Below are 21,791 nucleotides of genomic sequence, written 5' to 3'. Positions count from 1 at the left end.
ATTTGCATTAGTATAAGTTCTTCAAATAGCAAGATATTCATTTGAAATTTTGTTATGTTTAACCTTTTGGATCACCTTAAGAATCTCCACCCCTGCTAATATAAGTAAAATACTGTACTGTACTTAGTTGTGTGTTTTTACTAAAGTGTTAGTTTGATGCTACAGGAATCAGTGTTAGTTACACACCTGCAGAAATTTGTTTTTACAATATCACACACACTCACGCATACATACATACATACACAGTACAGTACACTTCTGTATTAGCAGTTAAATAAAGTAGTACACATGAAATGTCCAAATAAAGTAGTACACCTGAAATGTCCCGCTGAAAATTTTGCCTTTGAAAACCATATGAAATCTGCTCTGAAAAATCTGCCTATGGAAACCACTTTAATCTGTTGACTTAAATCCAATTAAATATATAATTGGAAGCCTTAGAAAGTCTAACAACAGATTATATACTGTTCAATACTATAGTTAGCATAAAATTCAATAAATTACTTAGACTCCCTTTTTAACCCTAAAATAGTGGTAGAAACCTTTTAAAATCTTATTGTGGTTCAGTACTTCCCTTAAATAAATCTGCAAAATCTACTAAAAATCCTCTGCTGAAATCCTTTGACTTAACAGTTGATATTCCTCTGACATTCCCAAGACCCAATGTAGATCAAGTGTCTAATCTTATCAGTCAGACTGGCCTTTGTGCCATGACATATGGGCCCCCCACAAGCAATCATTATGGACCCCCCTTTCCTCCCCTTAAAAAAATCATCGAAAGAAATTTAGATACTACCCTGATTTTTTATTTCTAACTACTGTACTCTATGCCAACGACACATGCACAAGGGGATATTACGTGGATGTTATTGCCATGGTCTCTTTTTTTTCTCTATTAACTAATGGTATCATGATGGATGATACAATTGATATATCAGGAAATGATCAGATGAATGCTTCTTCTCAAAAATGACAACCCTGGTGACATGTGCATAGGTCATAGATGACTCAATACTAATGAGGTGTAATGGACCCCATTTATCATTGGTAGTGGGGTGGATGGGTCCCAACTGTCAGTGTTAGTGGGGTGGAATTGGCTCCAACTATCAGTACTATTGGGGTAGAATGGGCCCTATTACTCATTGCTTGTGGGATGGAATTAGCTTCAAATATCAGTGCTAGTGGAGTGGAATGGGCCCCAGCTATCATTGCTAGTCGGGTGGAATGGGATTCGATTTTACTACAAATCTTGCCAAAGTTACTTCTGTCAAAAAAGTTAGATACAATATTACAAGAAAAGGGTTTTGAATCCTGTTAAGAAGTGAGAGAACATTGATTCTGGCGGTGGTGGATTTAGGGTGTTCGCATCCTGACGCTCATCCCCTCTTGATTTCGTCAATTTTTCTCACCTACACAAACCAGTAATGCTGTGTGACGTATCAATGACTTGTGTTTGATTAGGGAAAACCTGAGATGTGGCCCCAGCTGCCTGTAGGCTAATGGTGTGTGGATCTTTTTGTAGTTTTAACTCAAATTACCCCGCCTTCCCTCTCTTCCCATAATTCCGATTCTTTTAACCATGAAAATATTCTTGACGAGAACCAGTCACTGATGACGTCGTTTCTGTATGCATATTAACTGTAAATAAATTTGATACATTGATTAAATTCAACACATATCATGGATGTATTAGATAGCCACACTGACAGTACTGTCATAGAAATATTGCTGAAATTACAGTATGTACCAATTTTCCTCTGGGTATTCCGGTTTCCTCCCGTTTAGTCAGTAAGATTAGTGGAGAATATGAAAATCGAATCAATTTTTGCCCTAGAAACTCCAGGCAGACCTTTCCATTGCTACTTGACCGTTGCAGGGCTCTCCCATATTTACTGTGACTTTGGAGGACAGCACCCCGTCTCAAAATTATATTCATGGGGCCAAGTTTTCAGGTTGTTGAACTGGTAACTTGTGTCCAACTGGTTACTCACATTTCACAGTAACGCATATTAGATTATGTTCTTCCTAACATGGTATCAGTTTAAACAAAATCACTGACAAATTTTAATTTACCATATATATATACACGTCAAGTTTTCACTCTTCTTGGCCTAGTACAAGTGTGCGCCCTTCAAAAATATCCTGGGCCAGTCTCTGATACTGTACTAAGTTTAATTGATTACAAATGCCAAGGTCCAAAAATCAGTATACAGAATTATCTAAAAGAATTTTGTGGCAATGGCCTTCAACTCCAGAAATCTTACACACTAAATTTCAGTTTATGACACTTCATTGGTAAATAAATGGAAAAAAATTGATATATATTTTTTTTTTAGCCTATTCGCCACTGATCGGCTTGTTAGCCGCTTGGGCGATCGGTCACGTCTCTGATTACTTTTCCTTTTCATTTATCTTCTTCACACTTGTGCTAAAAGTCCGCATTATTTTTGCTTATAATCTAAATATGGCTGAAAGACAATTCTGTACAAATTACACATTTGTTAATATTTGTGACATACATGGGATATATATATATGCTATTAGATGTTATGTAATTATTTCCTGGTGTTATAACAAAACAACATCGATATTGAAAACGAGGAAAGTTTTTTCATGAATAAATAAATACACGCAAATCGTTCTTCTTTGTTAAAACCGGGGTGTGTACTAACATATATCCCACGTATTATAATGAACTTTTATTGGCAATACTATAAGGTTCTATGAATTGATACTATGTGTGATTGTATTGGTCTAGAGTTTAATAAAGTGAGTGAGGATAATAATGTAGAGAGAGAGTGAGAGTCCCCAGCACCTGGCGCTCCCATAATGCCGTGCGCAGCAAGTTGACGTCACGACTTAGGCGGACGTGGCACAGACGCCGCTCTATATATTTTTGTTAGTTTCAAGCCTAAACGTGGAGACATTTGGTAAACCATGGGATTGACATTATCGACAGTCTTCTCTCGCCTCTTTGGAAAGAAGCAAATGAGGATACTAATGGGTGAGTAGAGTTGAGGAGAGGAGATGTGATGGCTGGGTTGACGTCCTCCTGTCATCTGAGGCTCAGGCCGTGTTGTCATGACGTTTCCTGAATAGAAATTCGGGCAAACGAATTATAATCCGACACCAGCATAGGTGACAGCGTCTTATTTCGCCATCCTCGCCTTTATTAGTTTTTCTTCCTCTTGGTGGATTCGTGTTAATCTACTTAATGGGGATTAGTATCGGGGATTGATGAGTGGAGGTGTTGATACACGTTTACACTGGGTAATGACTCATGGTGAAGGCCGATACAGTATTTAACCTTTTGCTTGACGAAATAACAGCTGCTCCTGTGCCCACAACTATATATACACGAAATATTCAGAGACCTACCGACACATGCATTAATATATTACTATACATACATAGTTCAAGGTTTTAGAGACCACTTGTGAGTCATGACCACTTGGCCTGATACCTGTGAATGAGGCACAAAGACCTCCAGCTTTTGTCACTGCTTGTTGAAATGCCAATGCTCGATGTGATTATCTTTAAAAAGGGGGTAATTATTCGGCTTAGCACATGACCTGGACATCAGGAAGAAAAAAGCCTAGTACTTGCCAACAGTGCGTAACAGAGACATGACTGATCGCCCAAGCGGCTAATGAGCCGATCAGTGGTGAAGAGGATAAAAGTAAAATTAAGTATAGAATTTAATTCTGATATGATTTTTGTTCTGTTATTTCCTGTACAAATGCACACCTAACCAAACTTAGTACCATGTAATTGCCAAACCACACAACCCCCCAGACTGGTGCCTGCACTTCGGCACCTCAGCTACCCTGAGAGATTGGAGCGCCTGAACTTGCCTAGCTTATACTACAGACGGGCAAGGTGGGACCTAGTTGAGGTGTATAAGCATCTCAGGGGGCACTACTCAGTTTTGAGTGTCCTTACTTGGAGCTGGCGGACGCTCGCCCCACAAGGGGTCACAGCTCAAGATTGAAGAAGCCACAAGTCCAGAAAACCGTGAGGGCAAACTTTTTCGGAGTGAGGGTTGTAAACTCTTGGAACAATCTACCAGAGAGTGTTGTGACAGCACCGAGTGTGAGCTCTTTCAAGACAAGACTTGACCAACACTGGAGCGGGTTCAGGTACATTCAGCAGCCGGTGCATGCCCAGCATTTGCCAACAGTGCGTGACAGAGACGTGACCGATCGCCCAAGCGGCTAACAAGCCGATCAGTGGCGAAGAGGATAAAAGTAAAAGTAAAAGTCACGTCACAGTTAGTGAGGGTTGCTTCATAGTCATTTAAATTGATCCAAATATTGCGTATATCTCAATTATTATCAATTTGCTTAAGAAATTTCTGAGAACAGCACTACCACCACCAGGAGTTGCTCCATTTTAATATATTTTTCAGAGATATTATTATAGTAAGTTTATTAAGAGGCAACAACTTTTTATTTTATTTATAAGTACAGTATTTTTTTTTTAATGTTTTTTAGTTTTCTCTTTCTACGATCGTAAATTACCTGTAATGGGCAGGGCATGAAGGATGCGGGAAATTGCCGGGTAAAACACAGTGAAAAACTGATCATATGACACTAAACTGATGTCTACATGCTTTGTATGTGAAGAAAATTATTTACCGTATTACTTCTCCGAAAACTCTGCTGAAACACCGCGTGCCATCCGTTTGCTTACAACCTACCCGCTCAGTCTGAGCATACTCTTACGTTCACAAAAGACATAAAATAAACCATAACGCTTCAACAAAGCTGCTTTCATTGGCATCTGATATCAAAATAAGTACTTTCTGTTTTATATGGCAGGGTCTCTATCCCCAGCTAGGAAGTTAGGTAAGGTTAGGTAGGTTTCATTGGCTGGATTGGTCATATTCTATTTGGTTCTGTGCATTGTCGTCTTGTTTTTATCTAATATATTATAGTAATAGCTGTGTGTGTGTGTGTGTTCTGGGCAGCCGAAACGGCACAATCGTTTTTCATCAAACTTGGTGGAAAAATCGCAAAAAATTCGTAGAGTGTAACAAACCTGGTCCCATGTCGATGGTTTCATTAGGAAGGCATCAATTAACCATTTTATTTTAGCTGTACGCTGTCAGCTGGACGGCAGTTGCGCGCTAGCCAAGCATGAGCGTTCAAACTTTCACCGGGCACGAAGAGCCCACGATCACTTGTTACCTACTATTATCCAAAGAACATCTGTGGGAAAAATTTACAAAATCGAACTACTACTTTTGATGGTAGTGCTGTTTCAAACATTACCAGAAATACTGTATCATAGAGGAAAATTAAATTCTATACTATAAGAACTTATTTTCATCCTGAAGTCCCAGTCATGTATTAAATCAAATACTGTACTGTATTAACCCATAAAGGTAATACAGTACAGTACAACATAGTACTCTGGAACATCAACTTGTGATGACAGCAATTTATATAAAAAAAATTTATACTGTATAGAAAACTTTTTTTTATCTCTAGAATATGAAGAAAAAAACGGGGGAATTTCAACTTTTTTACTTGTGTTTTTTCCTGAGGTTTTCTTAAGAATAAATACCGTTGTTCTGTGCATGTAAGGACGCCATGTTTGTGCTTCTGTTGATGAACGCTTTACAATGACTGAACGCTTCCCAGTAACCTTTCCATGCTCTGACTAACCAAACCTACCTAACCTTATGTAAATTAACCTACCAAACCTCACCTAAAATGATATATTTCCATCATTGGACAGGTAGGTTTGGTTGGTTCATCTTACCATAGGACAAATCATAGAAGTCAACATGGTGTTGCTGGGAGCTAGCATATCAACATAGATTCGTATTCAGCATGAAGACAGTCGCCTAAAGAAATTACAAAAGTTGCAGTTTCTCCACTTTTTTATATATACTGTACTGGTATAATATAGTATATATATTTTCTAGAGGTAAGAAAGAAATTAAATTCTAGAGAGAATTTCCTTGAAATTGCTGATTATCACGAGTCAGATGTTCTAGAGTGTTATCCTGAGTAGTTGAGCTTAATCATACTTGAGTAGAATAAGTGATAAGTAATATTCCTAAAATAACACTATTTCTTTGTAATAACTGATGAACTGCGCTTAAAATTGTTTACGAAAACTAGATTCCTAGCACTTTAACACAGTGATCGACAACAGTTAGATTAGGTTTGGTTTACAAAAAGTAGATGCTCAACAGTGATCAATGGCTAGGGATGAGATGTTATATCTGTTCTCAAAAAAAATTAATAAAAATAAACTTTGTTCAATGGATCTTGAGAAATTTACTCTTAATTTGACTTAGCAGTTGTCAAAAGTTTTTGAATCAAAGTTTTTTATACAAAAAAGTCAAGAAGGCTTTTCAGAGGCAAAACTTTGTCTCCCTTAATGCCCTGTGGAACAATTTCATGTAGTGCAAATAAAAACAAGTTGTCACTGAACTCAATACGATCTCAGCAGGAATGTACCATTCCACAGTTGTTAATGTTCAAGTTTAGGCTTTGATGGTAATGCTAATAACCATAGTTCAGAGATACCCTGGCAAGAGGGTACACAGTCACAGCAGCCAAACTTAACTAAAGTACAGGGTATTAATGTACTGTAATTTAGTAATTGTTTCTATTGTAAATCATTGCCCACATTTCCTGTGCTTGTGTTTATAGTGTAAGAAAATACATATGCCAATTTTACTCACTTTACTGCTGACAAGATGCCTACAGTTATGTAGGAAAACGTTAAAATTGAAGCGCTCACATGTCAATGAAATCCTGGTACAGTACAGTTTTTTGAGACCTGGTACTATACTGTTTTTGAGATAATCTCATTCATTTACCCAAGTTAAAATAGTGCAGTAATACCTGTACCCTTTAATTGGTCTTAAGTTAACTAGAATACTGTGATACAAATGCTCATTAGCAAGCATTTTTTTTTTAGTTTATCTTTTCTACCAAATAGTGTTCTTTACCAACTTTTTAGCCATTCAAGCAACTGGTCTGTTCTTTGTTACAACCTGGATTGTCCAGTGTTAGTGTGGAAGAAATTAGAGTAGCTACCTGGAGAAAACCTGCGATGTTTGTGGAGACATCTGAACCAACCTGGGAATTAAATCTAGGGTACAGCTGTGAGATACACACTTGTTACCACTGTACCACCAACACCCATAATTTTTGCTCTACCTCACTATCCATTAAGCAAAAGTTTAATTTTGTTAAAAATAAGTTAATGGGGTTAAAGCTCATTTCATACCTTTTTTAATCACTTAGTTTTACATGCAAATATTCTTTACAGGTACTGTATCCTGTTTGAGTAACATAGTGTCAGAACTCAGCTGTATTGCAGTAAAAGCAAGCGAATGGAGTTTCTTTTAGCACATAATATGCACGTTAATGAAAACTGTTTATGTAACTTTATATGTAGCTGCCTTTAACCCTCTCGTGCATGATCATATTCATGATAAGACCAACTTCACGGTGACGTAAATCAAGTCCCCCAAACTTTAAAAAATTGTCAAAAATTAAGTTTTCAACAGAATTGCATCAAATTTTGATGTGTTATGTAAGTTCTATCAATTAAACTAATCGGTAACTCTCGAGAGACATAAGAAGGGAAGACCGGAATGATAAATGCGTAGTATTATCTCAGCAGTCAGACCCTGAGTTTGAGCTGTGTCCATTTAAATTTCCATAACTTCGTGCATGCTGCCTCAACTCCTGGATTACAATGCTTACCCTACTCCCTGAAATAATTTAATTTTAGTGTTTGTGAAGTGATGGTTGTGTAATGTAATATTTTCATATTTACAGAGAAAGTGTTTAGTTTTCAAAAGCCATTACCATATCAGGCTATACAACCTCGTTATAGTGTCATGTCTTGAAAAAAGTCTCTGAAAGAGGATGATTTTCTAGACATGAATTTTATCAGTACTTTTTTTTTCAGAGCAATCAGTTATGAAGCCAAAGATATATGGTTTATGGCATTAAAAACAAGTTTTGTTGGGGGGGGGAGGGGAATTGATGAAGCAAAAAAATAATAATTCACTGTGCGCTGTCTCGCCTGGCCTGGGGGCCTCAGACATGTGATCTTGGAACTGGAAAACTTAAAATTCATCTTGTGCACAAGAGGGATAATGTTAACAAGTAAATTGTTCATCATAATTCTGTACAGTACTCTAATTATTTAATTTTTGCATACTTATTGTGCTTTTGCTGCAATCCTGGTTCTCTGGATGAGGAGTTGTTAAAAAACATAGTTTGTCATTAGAACATGTCAAGTCTCCTAACCTTGGCAGACACAGGCAGGATCTGCTCTTAGAGTTTTTGTGAAGATTTCTTGGAAAGTCCATTTGTCTTCTTGCCTCGTCAATAAAATGGGATTTCATTCATTAGTCCTCCATTTTTAACTTTCTTTTTAACACAAGAATTGTTCACTTCTGAAAATTTTTGAGATCCATTCTCAGTTAATTCCATTTAATGGAGTCTCCTGAGGTGTTTGTACCTGGTTTTCCTACCCATGTTCACCGGAACATTATTACTTGTTTGTTATCACCATACAACACTAGAAAAAGCGCTCCTCTTGTTTTGTATGCTATGCAAGGCAAATAATCCTTCACCATTAGGAGTGAGAAAGAATGTCTTAAGAATTAGATATCCTATGTTCATAGTTCATATTTAGATAACACAGAGCAGTAACATTACATTGACATACCTGCTTGCGGTGGTTCTGTGCTTTTGAATTTGTTGTCTGGGATGATGGTGTGGGTCTGGCTGAAGAGAAAAGTTCAATTAATTATGTGAAGAAAGAGTCCAACTTAAATATACGTTATAAAAAAATGATGGAATCTTTACAGAGTTGTGTTTTAAGAAATTAGAATACAAATGCTTTATACAGTTGATTTTATTTGCTGTTAGAAATGGTAGAGCCCTGTCATTTCTGACCCAGTTTATTCATAAATGGGCAGTTGTCATTTCTTTGGATATTTAAAAGACTATTTTTGTAAGTTCTAACTACATTAGTGGGTTTTTTTCTTTGTACAACACTGTTTTCCTTGAAATATGTTCCTGCATCAGGAAAAATATCTGAAAATTGAAGTTACAAGGTGATCCTTGTTCTTTAGTGTATACCTTTCTCCAAACATCTTACAAAATATTTAACTAAACTATGGCCATATCATTTACCCTTAATGTATTGCACTCAGCCTTTGATAAGGATGTGCACAAAAGAAAAAGTTCATACTACATATGTTACAGGGATGGAAGTGTGTATTGAAAGTTGTACGATGTGTTTGGGTTTAAGTTAAGTCCTCCTTGTTGTATAGATGTACCTACTGGCCCTGGCATTGCCTCCCTTGTCCTACTTGACCCATTCTGTTGATCTTTCCCCAGAAACTTCCCTCCCCCCAGCATCATCCCTCAGTAAGGCTTCTGTAAGTAATTTTTTATGATTTTCTTTAATAACCAGGTAAATTTTCAAGTATTTTTATTTTTATTAAATCAATCAAAACTCTTAAAACTTAAGTTTGCTATTCATCTTTGTGACTAATGCAAAGACGCTAATATACATAATGATCTTGATATTTCTGCAGACTACTTCTCCTTCAGCACACCCATCTTTTGGGTTGTAATACCTGCACTATATTATTTTGCCATATCATTAGTTTTCAGCTTTGCCTAACCCCATCTCCTGTATTCAAATGCATGTGATAATTTTTTTCCGATGTCATTCCACTTTCACACGAGTACCCATGTGTACCACTTGTGTACTCTCCATTGACATATCATCAACCATGTTCTTATTACCACCATGCTATTGTACTATTCCAGATGTTACTAAATGTTACCTAATACTTCCTTGAGATAAATGTGTAGTATATATCAGGTGCCTCAAAGAGAGCTCAGGTTCTCAACTGGCTTAGCCATGTTAGTACCGTATTGTTATTATTATCCACTCTGTATCTGTGTTTTTCTGGCTAAATAAACTGTTTCAATTCAATTCAATCTCTTAAGCAATTCTTCATTTCTCTCTAATTACATCATTCTTCACTTTATCAGTTTTAATGGACTTCATTATTGTTGTTTACAAAGTCTTAATAGCCATTCTGATTTTACAAATCAAATTTTCACTTGTACACATCACTATTAGTTGTTCACACAAACAGCACCACATCATATACCTCATATTCTTCTCTTACCGGTAGTCATCCTCTTAAGTTCTCAAGATGCTTCACAAAATCTTTCATTCTTGGCTTGCTAAGATAGTGTAAATTTTCATTATCATCATTTTCTCTTTACATAGCTGTATTTTGCAGTGGCTTCCAGCTGTTAACATATTGATAGCCATTTGTATTAAGTCAATGCTCAGCATTCTTTATTTCTTCGCTCCCTCACAATATCATGTAATCTATCTTGGGCCAGAACTCTCAATCCCTTAAAACATGCATCTCAGTTAGGAGTCAGTCAGAATTATTAGAAAAGTAGAAGACTAATAGTGTGAAGCAAAATGTGGCAGTCACAGAGGCTAAGATCTCAGGCCTGCTAAAGTCCTCAGACACTTGTGCTTTTTGACTATCATTACATTTGTTTGATTGCATTTTATTTCCTTCATATGTAAGTAATTATATTTCCCTTCTTGGATATAATATTTACAATTTATATGCAGTACTGTACTTAGTGTATTTTGATTTATTCACAATAGTTAGCCTATTCACTCTCACTCCGGATTATTTTCCAACAGTCATAATTTCCTTGAAAGACATTTGATTTTGCTGCTTCTTACTGACCCCTGTCCTTTATGGCTTCCTTTTGTGGGTCTGAAGCTTGCCTTCCATTTTCTGTTCCTCTCCTCAGCAACTCCCACCTGTTGCTCCACCAACTGGTATACTGTACATTGTCTCCAGTCTAATTCTTCGTGCTGCTATACTGTACTATTCCTTCTTATTAATCACCCTCACTGGTGTGAGTACAAAGTGACATGCAGAATATTTACCTGCATCTCTTATATGGTTGGCAGATCTTTCTTTTTTGGTCAGCACAGTGGGAAGTGTGTGTTGACTTCTTAACCACAATTGATATTGTGGTAACTCTTTGTAAGTTGTACACTTGTTTTAGTTTAGGGTGTTCTATCTCTCAAAGTCAAGTGTAACAATAGATTTTGAAGGTGTGGCATGCTGTCTGTTCGCCCTCTTGGACTTAATACAAAATACTGTATCTAATTCTTAACTTTTTCCTCGTATCAATATTTCTACTCTTGTTTTACTTTCAGGAATTATTTGAATCCATTATCTGATTATTTCATTGGTTTCTTTTTTAGTTCTTTGGGAACTATGGAGATCAGTTTTCATAATAAGTGTGTAAGAGCCGTACCTCAAAAATTGGTTTATAAATTTTCATATGCAAAAGGTGGATGATTGAAACTTTTTTTTTTCCCAAGTTTTCTCATTACGGTCACCCTCTCCCTCTGCACTTGCACTCTCCTTCTCCCTCCACACTCACATGATCTTCAGTTTTGTGTATTAACAGTCACTCTTATTGCCCTTGGTTTTAAAATTTTTTTGGACTTGTAATGTTGTAACCTATGTTTAAGTTTCCCATATTTTAGTATACCAGACCCAGTGCTTGTTGTGAATGTTGAAATGCTGTTTGGGTCTTTGTTTACTTTCTCCTGTCATCTATAATAATAAAAGGACACATTTGTCTGTCTGTTCTCTACCATTATTCCAAATCGGAAACAGTTTGAAACCTGAGACTGCACTTATAAACCCGGGTATTACTTGGGGTCCCAATGTTGGTACTGTATTACTATTGACCAAGGGTAGTCCGGGCTAGAACCAAGAATCTTCCCTGACTTGAGATATCACCATGGAGATTGCAGAAGGTGGTTACCCTTGTCAGTCAGGGAGGGCACACTTTGATGTTCAAGGTTAGGTTATTCCGGGGTAATGGTTAACCAGTGCAGTTGGCGAGCTGTCCAGTCTTCTCGGACTATTCTGTAACACTGGGTTATGCAGCTCGTTAACTTAGGGTGTGGTTGTTGTGTTGGCGACAACTTCTACACCTTAACAAATTCACACCTAGGAGGCCCTTGAGCCGGCCATCCTCGATTTCGAGGGGCTTCCATTATGTGAGGTTGAGGTGGTTATCTATGTCAGGAAGGGCAAACTGAGTCAAGGCAATACAGTACAGTATACTGTATACCAAACCTGTGCAAAGATGGATAATTTTGCTAGTACTGTACTGTACAGTATTGTTGTGCATATAATCCTGAAAATCCATTGTGCCTCACAACACTAGGTGACAGAAACCCAGATATCTTGCTCATTGATAGTATTGCACCATGCGGAAATGAAATCCTACAAGTTCATTCAACCCTGGTCCAGAAATGGTTTAGGAATTTGTATCTAATTTAATTTTTTTAAGTTTGGCGATTAAGAACTTGGTCTTGATAGTTGAGGTGCAAAAAAGATGTACTATGTTGATAAATGTTAAGTGATTTATATTGCTGTTAGAGGGTGGTATTCAATCCCTTCCCCCACTGAAATAAGGAAGAATGTCTAGGTTTTTGAAAGGTAAGCTTGAAAAATAATCCTGTGGTGTATATTTTCACTTTTCATTTACTACAGTTTGTGAAACAGAAACATGTTTGGATTATAAGATTTAGTGAATTAAAACCCTATTGACTGTAAAAGATTTTCCACTTTTAGTCACCTTTGCTCTCCTTCCACACCCTTACTTTTCTTCAAATTACATGATGTTCTACGTATATTTAACTGAAACACTGTGGATTGGTTGCCACTCAGTACAGTAGTAGTTAATACAAGATAAAGATACTGTATGTTGTACAGTATGGTATTTGATTATTCATTTGAATATACTGTAATATTTTTATTACAATTATATTAAAAATCTTATGGTCATTTATCTTTGCTGTCCCCTCACTCTGCTTATTATTTCCTGAAAATTTTCTTGTGATTCCCTTGATCCCTCCCCACACAGAAATGGATGAGGAGAAAGGGTAGTGAATATATACAGTACAGTGCTGTACTGTGCAGTTTTCAAATTGTAGTGCAGTGTACAGTACAGCAATTAGTTTTTGAAGAACATCATATGAAACAGAGGCTCTGCTGAACATAGATCAATTGTATGGTTGCTGAAGGCAAAAAGAGCTACTAAATAAGTATCAATAAATTATTTTTTCTTCTATTCCAGTGGGATTGGATGCAGCTGGTAAAACTACAATCTTGTACAAGTTAAAATTAGGAGAGATTGTTACAACCATTCCTACTATTGGTAAGTGATACATGTTGTTCTCACTAATTCTGTAACATAATATTTATGTAAGTGTTTTCAATTATATGTAAATGGAATAAATATGTATGAGGAAAATTAGTAAAAAATATAATTCCTTTCAATGTGTTTATTGTACGATATTGACAGATATTAGTCAGACATAATTTTATGATTTTGAGATACAGTACAGAAAAACTGGGTTTTTTTTTAGACAGTTTTACTTCTTTTCACGGAAAACTCTAGTTTTCTGCTCAAAAACACATTTAATTTTTTTTGTGTGTGCATGTAGTGTTCGTTATCTCATAGTACAGTATAGGTGAGAGGGGTTCCATAAATCTACTTATCCTCCAGATTTCACTTACTCCAAAAATACTAGTCGTGTAAAATCAAATCTGATGTGGGAGTGCGGAGTCTACTTGGTGCTGTGATGCAGGCATCTAATTTGATAGTTTTACCAGTGCAGTAGTTGCTCTTTTGTTGAAATTTGAGAGTACAGTACAGTACTGTACCTTCTCAGTATCCCCACCCTCTTGTTATACAGTATTATCACTCATGCTACCCACAATCTTCCTGAGCTTCCAAGTTATGATTTTATTAACATCACATAGATGATGGTGGGGGGGGGGGGGTTAAGCTCCATTATAGCAGTTTACTGTACTGTATCCAGAATCATTCATTCTCCTTTATATCACATTTCAATTAATTTTGGAAGTTCCTTGATGTAATATAATGCTTAAAGTTAATATTTTAGTTTATAATGTGTGATGATTTTTTTTCATCAGTACATTATGTTGGTCCATAGAAAATACTAAACGGTGTTACTATAGCATGTGGTCTACAGAGATATCTATAGCGCATGTAGTCTGTTACAAGAATATGGTGTGACCTGACTAACCTAACCTACCTATAAAAAAATTATAGTTACAATAACAGTCTAAATAAATTGTTGAGTGCCTGATAGTGTAGAAATATGTTGTAGACCCCACGCTCTAATAAGCACACACTTGTGTGCTGGAATTGAGGAGTACAGTATTGTACTTACGTGGATTATTTTAATTTTTTCATAAAAAGTAATAGCATGCCATTTCTTAATACATGTACAGTACTGTACATAAATAGGAGCCGCCACGCATGGGCTAGTATATTTGAACTTCTTACATAACATCGAATAATTGGTACCAAATATAAAGTGTACATATCATTGAATGTATGTACAGTAGATGGAATGTACTTTAAGCAGGCACTGAATGTACCTGTAGACTGTATGAAAATTCCACTCTGAAAAAGTACACAATTTTATATAGCTAAGATTCACAAAATCAGGCATTATCAGCCATGTGTTCATCTTGAAATATAGTGGCATCAGAACTTTTAATGTTGACTGAAGTCTATCAATAGTTTACTAGGAAAATGTTTAAAAAAGCATTAATATGAACTTTACATATTGGGATTATGACCTCAGGAAATTGCTATGGTATATACAGTACTGTACTTTAGTTCATGAAAAATTGTGCAACATAAAGGTTGAGTACATTTTGTTGCAGGGAAACTTGTGTTGATCCTTATTCAAGTAGACTCAAATTCCTTTAAAACAAATTGCACTACTGTACCCCTTCTGAACAAAAGATTCTTCAAATTATAGAAAAATTTTCTCCACAAGTTTCCCATAAAAAATAGACTGATGGCCACCTTTCCTAACACCAAGCCCCACAATGCTTCATGTCTGCAGATGCTCAACAAAATTCAATTAAGTTTTGTGTGTTATATTCAAACTCCAAAGTACCGCACATGCAAATGATGTACGAAAACCCCATAGCTTGTGTGTGTGTGAGGTGCCCCCTCACCAGTGTTTGTATAAGATTAGGTTTTTTGAGCCCGCGGAGTAGCGCGTAAAATGAGAAACGCGTAAATGGAATAACAGAACATATGGGATTAATTGAAATAGAGACTGGGCCGACTCCCAAACTCCACTTTTTCAGACATAATAACTACGTTGTAGTAAAAATAACATCTTAATTTTATGATGGTATGCACACACAATTAATAATTAAGAGAAATATCAATAATATTAGGTTTTTTAACACTTACATTAGTAGAAAAGATGGCTGGGCACACGGGGATGGGGGGTTGGTTCCGCGGCAGAGGGCAGATTATAGGCCCTCACCTGTATCATTTGTATCACTATCCACCACAGAGGCTTGCAGGGCCTCTTTGTCAAACCCCTCAAAGTCCATGTAAGACCATATCCTCACTATCACTGACTTGGGCCGGCTGTGGTGGGTGGCGGGTGAAGAACTTGGTAATGTCTTGATGACTGGGCGACCTTGTGTCACCCTGCCCGCGCCGCTTCCCGCGTAAATCGGGCATCCCGGTTCTGGCAAGGTTCCACGTAAATGACCAAACGCGTAAACGAGAACTGAGTAAATCGAGGTTCAACTGTATTGAGATAGGGAATGTTGATCAGATTTTAAATACTTATACACATGCTTTTTCAGGGTTCAACGTTGAAACGGTTGAGTACAAGAACATCAGTTTCACAGTGTGGGATGTTGGTGGTCAAGACAAAATTCGTCCCCTGTGGAGACACTACTTCCAGAATACTCAGGGTCTCATCTTTGTGGTCGACAGTAATGACAAAGAAAGAATCACAGAGGCTTCAGATGAATTGGCAAAGATGGTAAGCCTCAGATTTAATTTTACTTAGTGTATAATTTGTTTAATTTTTTTTTAAATAAAAATATAAATCTTCATACAAATTATCAAATATAATATGTGTTGGATTTATATTTTCATGTATTTGCTATTGGTGCCCAATTCATGTACATATACGTTCATTTAACAGCTGCACGAAGATGAGCTTCGAGATGCTGTCTTACTAGTGTTTGCAAACAAGCAGGATCTGCCAAATGCCATGACTGCTGCTGAACTTACTGATCGTTTAGGACTTAACCAATTACGGAACAGGAGGGTAAGTAGATGTGGGTGGTATGAACTCTTTTGGCCATGTATAGTAAAAATAACTGATCAACTTTTTGATTTGGTAAGTGACAGTCATTACATTTCTCATGTTCTCTATCTTTTGTATCAAGTCTTTTAACTGCCTTTCAAATTCATTGTACAACAATTATTTATAGTTCCCTGATATAAAGTTGGGGTGTGGTGTTTTTAGTGGATTCAGCACTTGCCTCCTGTTTTAAGGGTTGCTGGTTCACTCCTAGTTCACTCAGCTGGTACCCAACTTCACAGGTTGGAAAAATGAAGGTGGTCATGGACCCTTGCCTCCTCCCAAAATGAAGGCTTAGTTTATAGCGTATTTCATCCACACTGAATTTAACAGGCAGTCATGCCTGTGGGACCCACTTTTTATATGAAGTCAAGGGTATAAGTGCTAAAGAGGGATAAGTGTTATTAAATTTAGGAGGAAAGGTGTAGCTATGGTAGATTGGAAAGGGGGAAGTTCAGAAATGTAGAAAGTACATAGGGTCCCCAACTTAGGAGCACCTGCCGATACGAACGATGTGTGGTGAGGCAGAGTGGCAGGTGGGGAGTAATGCATCGCCCAGCTATGCGGCTTGAGGCAGAGTCAATATGCTTACCCTCACCTCGGTAACATGTGTGATTAAGTACAAACTGTTGTTTTTGGCTTATTAACTCTATTTTTCTGCCCTCATCTTGGCTCCTAAATGCAAAAATGATGCAAGTGATAGTACAGTAAACCCTCGTTTAACTAACCTATTGTATATGGGAGAGGAGTGGATCGGAAAAGCCATTAAGTCGAATAATCGAGGTACTACTGTACAAAAAATTGAAAATATATATGAAAATGATAAATGTATGACAATTTTAAATATTCGGTACAAAGGCGTTCAACCGTGTAAGGGACTAGTGTGGGCTCCATATATGTTATTTTTCAGTGGTTGGTTGATGCTCTAACAATATTTACTAAAAATCCAATTATAAATTTCTCTGAGCCCTAGAATGGTGAGTGCTAAATGTACATTATGCACCACTACAGCTTGTGGTCACAAAAAGAAGAGGAAAAGTGTTAAATTAGATGTGGTAAAGATATTTGAAGGAGTACACTGAGCTGTCGATTTGCAGCCTACAACTGTAGGTAAGAACAATTTGTGGAAATATGTGGTTTAGTTAAACAAGGATTTACTGTAGTACATCCAAGAAAAGGAAAACGATTGCAATGGAAGTGAAAGTTGGTGTAAGTAAATGTTCTGAAAAAGGCAAAACACCACCAGTTATTTGTAAAGCCTTGGGATTCAGTCGGTCAATAATTGGAACAATTTTGAAAGCCAAACACAAAATTCTTGAACATGTAAAAGGATCTACACCAATGCACTCAACTGCGATAACAAAAAACCAAGTGGATTGTTAATTGAAATGGAAAGATTGTAAGTGATATGGATGGAAGCTCAGCTAGTCCCAGGTTTCAATGCAAGTGTTAAACTTTAATTTTTACTTTCCCTTACTGTATTTTGTCATTCAGTTTCTTCTTGTATCTTAAATTAAGGGACTTGATGTGCATAAAAGGACTTAGGCTATATAGGGTGTTCCGACTCGCGTACATTTCCGACTTAAAGAACGTCCTCAGAAACAGAACTCATTCATAACCTAGGAATCCTCTGTTTATGCTTCATATGTTGATGGCGAGCATTGATTGTATAGTGGAAACTGGTGCTGTGTGTTAAATGTTTTGAAGTACTGTAATTGGGTTATATTCAGGATGTGTGATGGAGCAGAGCAAGGAATGAAGTGAGAAAGTGGTCCGGAACACCTCAGTGTGCCTGGGAGGGGGGAATTATATAAAGTGTAGTACTAATACGTATCTTCTGTTGTGCTTTCAGTGGTACATACAAGCTACATGTGCAGTTCAAGGACAGGGTTTGTATGAAGGTCTGGACTGGCTATCCAATGAATTATCCAAGAAGTAATTATTTTTATACCATGACTTGTCAAGCCCCACTCCCTGCTTCAGGGTTTTGAGTCATGGTGTGAACCAAGGTATAGATGTGCTCTAATTTCTCTTCGCTACAAATTGATTATTTTTTTTTTTTTGTACATGAAATGCAATAATGAATCAATAGCTCTCCCTTTATTTAGATTACAAAACAAAACAAAACATAACAGATTGGACAGACAAGTATATATATATATGGCTCACAGTGAGTTCATTGTTAAGAAAATGAAGTACTAGTTGTTATATCTTTTTAAGTCAGTAGTATGACTCAACTGAGAGAATAATACCCTACTTTCATGCATGTTTGTGTATTTTTTCACTGCACTGAAAATACTGAATGAAAGAGTGTACCAGAGTATGACATTTCCATGAGACCCAGCAGCTGCAGTCCTGTTCCTTCCCGTGTTTGACCGAGTGTTTTGTTGGATGTAATGCTGAGGTGAATGCTTGTGTAACATCCATGTTTAAATCAAGAAAGTTTAATATTGTTAATGTATGGTGTGGGAGTGCCATTCTCTTGTCTAATGTAGTATGTATATTTTGGTATATAGATTTTGGGTTACTTGTAACAGTGACACAAGCAGTCTTGTTGGTTTAAGGGTTATAAACCAATGGGGATAATTGAACTTGTATGGAAGCCCATAAACTTCACGATACATCTTAAGGTTTCAGAATCATAATGTAAATATATGTACTATTGTGGCATTATGAAGGTTATTTTTTTTTTATTTTTTTTTTTTTTTAGTGTTTGCTCTCACCTCTGCAGATTTTGTTGAATACCAATGCAGGTACTGTTTATACATGATAGATAAGGCAGTGGTGCAACTCCTCAGAACTGTAGCTTATGATTTACAAGCCAGGTATGTGACTGTATCGCTCTTTATTTCAAGGTTTTTTGTTTTAGCTAATGAAGATATCTGATTTGAATAATTGTTTCATCATAAAAGGAAAAACTTTGTATTTTTCAAACAAAACATTCCTTCAAGAACAATGGTATGTCATAGTTTGTAAATTCTTAATAAACATGTTTGACAACATTTTTGGCCTTATTACCATTGTTTTAGGAAATAATAAATTGCTTAGTATACTGTAGGTGTTCTCCAAGTTAAGAATGTAGTAGTTGAAGAACAATTATAAATGAAACTGCTGTAGTTAATTGTATAGCTTTCCAACCTATATTTGAAACTTTCCCATGGATTCATTTTGACGATTGTGGTTAACTTGGTCCACAAATCCATTGCCAAACCATTACAGTACAGTATTTCCTTTCCATGTCTAAATTATTCTAATTTAAAACTTCCTTTCAGCAGTCCCCTTAACTTTGTTCTCCTTACCATCACTTTCACCCTCCAGAAAACCAATAGCCATTTTCTCAGTCATTTGAGAAATAGGCGAATGCATTCGCGAGTCAGCCCCCACACATGAATGGGCTTATTAAACATGTTTCGGAGACCTTTCACACCAGTCATACAAATGTTGTGAGAGGCCTCGGGGAAAAGTGTTTAATTATCCCATTTATGTGTGAACAAGCTCCAAAATTACTGAGAAAACTGCTGTAAATGAGTTAGTGCACTTAACCACCAGCCCTGTGACACCACTCTTGACCTCTTTCCACTGTTCTCCAGGAGTGTTGCTTACCTCTGTTACCTCACTCACTGTCCTTCACCTACTTGTGTTACTCCTTCAGAGTAGCAGAGCTGTTCCAAGCTGCCAGAATACTGTATGGAAGAAAACAGTCTCCTGTTCATTCCAAATAGTTGATTTTGAGTTAATTTAATATACACATACGGTCATGTGTCGCTTTACGTCTGATCGCATATACGTCCGTGGCCCATAAAAATAATAAGAAAATAATGGGGATAAAAAAAAAACCCATTCAGACAACGGGACGTAGCAGACATAAGTGGCCTTAGAGTGGGCGCGCTCACGCATGCATCACTTGTTCTTAAACAAAATAGATTGTGCTACCAGGTGTATGATGATACAGTACAGTAACTATATATCCATAATATGTTTTGATAGATATAAGAAATGCCTCGTTACTGGTTATGTTCTTAACCTCTGTGTTTCACTAGTTGTGTACGTTATCTAGTAAATTTAGTCAATATTGTACAGTACAAGTACACTGCAATATTCCACATACACGTAAGTATAAATACAAAGTTCGCAATGTGATGTTCAGACAACATCCAATTCGGTTAACGTCACGTTTCCAAGAACGTATCTAGGACGTTAAGCGACGCATGACTGTTGTTTAAATAAAATCTTTTGGGTATGTTAATATTCATACAGAGATAAATGGACTAAATAAATTTAAATAATCCTAACAGGCCTTCATACAGGACACCCTTAATTATTTCAAATAAAACACAAAAAAATAACACCCTGGAAACCCATAGTTGGCAAGTAATTAACATTGAAATAATTTCATTAAAATTTTCCATGTCATTATGACCCCGCAATTAAATTGTCAACCATAGATTTTGAATTGACATGCTCGGGAGTAGCTATACAGTACTAAGGTTTTGAACAAAAACTCGGAGATGAAGATTACAGCCAAAACGACAAACCTAATGCCTTTGAAATTTTTGCACCGAAAAATACTTTTCTCTCGGAATTGGAATTTCGTGGGTTTAACTAAGTACAGTCAGTTCTGCTATAACGCGATAGTTGTGTTCTTGTAAAATATCGTGCTATAGAAAATCGCGTAATAGAAATAACAGGGCTTATGGAGAAAATAGGGTTAGGTGCAGATTACTCGAAATCTAAAAAACTTAGTAGTTAGCCTAACAAAGGATAGCACAGTCTAAATAAATGTTACATTCATATCTAATAATGAAATCATACAATAAATGTAACACTTTACCTTGAAAAAATATGAATGTAACTTGATGGGGGAGAAGGGTGATTTTGAGGTTGATAACATCGAGCTTCTCTTCAAGTGTTATATCCTTTCTTTTGCGATCATCACCGGGAATTCGATCACCAGAACGCTTCTTGGAGATATTCTTCTTTACCATATTCACAGTTAATACCACAAAATTGGAGAAATAGTAAGCAAAAATCGCATTACAGCAAACAAGCGTTCGCGTTATACAAATATCGTTCCTCTATTCATAAATCGCGTTAGAGCAAATTCGCGTTATCAAAACACGCATTATAGCAGAACTCACTGTACTTACTTCCACACATGTAATTACTTCACAGTATATTTACAAACATGCACATTTAAGTGCACATGGTCCAAAAACATATCTATGCATACTGGGTCCAATGATTTCCTAAATTATCAATATGTACACCCAAGCCACAACATAAACGAACCACACTACAAATTGTTAGCAGGAATAATATATTTTCTTCTGAATTTGCACGTCATAAAAACAGAAAATGTCGCTAGCAAGCAATGTATGTCATCTTGCAGTATCCATCGTCTGGTGTTGGATTGTTTCGCGTGAAATGTGCACAAATACAGTACTTTTTTTATCGTGTACATCTATATATGCATTTAAGAGTGACAAAGGGAAGCAAAGTGC

At 36.6% G+C, this 21,791-nt stretch overlaps 2 protein-coding genes across 2 annotated transcripts in view; one reads left to right on the top strand and one right to left on the bottom strand.

Annotated features, from left to right (window-relative positions):
• Positions 1-2,824: 2,824 nt before the first annotated feature.
• Positions 2,825-19,292, top strand: LOC121874086 (ADP-ribosylation factor 4). The gene is made up of 5 exons (XM_042378000.1): positions 2,825-3,004; positions 13,206-13,286; positions 15,782-15,963; positions 16,129-16,254; positions 18,143-19,292. Exons 1-5 carry the CDS (start codon positions 2,938-2,940, stop codon positions 18,227-18,229), a joined length of 543 nt encoding a protein of 180 aa, XP_042233934.1. The 5' UTR covers positions 2,825-2,937; the 3' UTR covers positions 18,230-19,292.
• Positions 19,293-19,416: 124 nt separating this feature from the next.
• LOC121874085 (PX domain-containing protein kinase-like protein) overlaps positions 19,417-21,791 on the bottom strand; it is a 28,348-nt gene continuing 25,973 nt past the window's right edge. Inside the window, exon 13 of the mRNA XM_042377997.1 lies at positions 19,417-19,973. The gene's annotated coding sequence lies outside the window, so the exon portion shown is untranslated. The remainder of the gene's footprint in view (positions 19,974-21,791) is intronic.

Source organism: Homarus americanus, unplaced genomic scaffold, assembly GCF_018991925.1.
Source record: "Homarus americanus isolate GMGI-L3 unplaced genomic scaffold, GMGI_Hamer_2.0 scaffold28172, whole genome shotgun sequence".
Lineage (NCBI taxonomy): Eukaryota > Metazoa > Arthropoda > Malacostraca > Decapoda > Nephropidae > Homarus > Homarus americanus.
Note: the sequence above shows the minus strand (reverse complement) of the source record. Positions and strands in the feature narration are given on the sequence as shown.

Coding starts and splice junctions, on each gene's coding strand:
- LOC121874086 (XM_042378000.1), top strand. CDS start 2,938: ATGGGATTGACATTATCGACAGTCTTCTCTCGCCTCTTTGGAAAGAAG. Junction 3,005..13,205: donor GCAAATGAGGATACTAATGG/GTGAGTAGAGTT, acceptor CTTCTATTCCAG/TGGGATTGGATGCAGCTGGT. Junction 15,964..16,128: donor CAGATGAATTGGCAAAGATG/GTAAGCCTCAGA, acceptor TTCATTTAACAG/CTGCACGAAGATGAGCTTCG.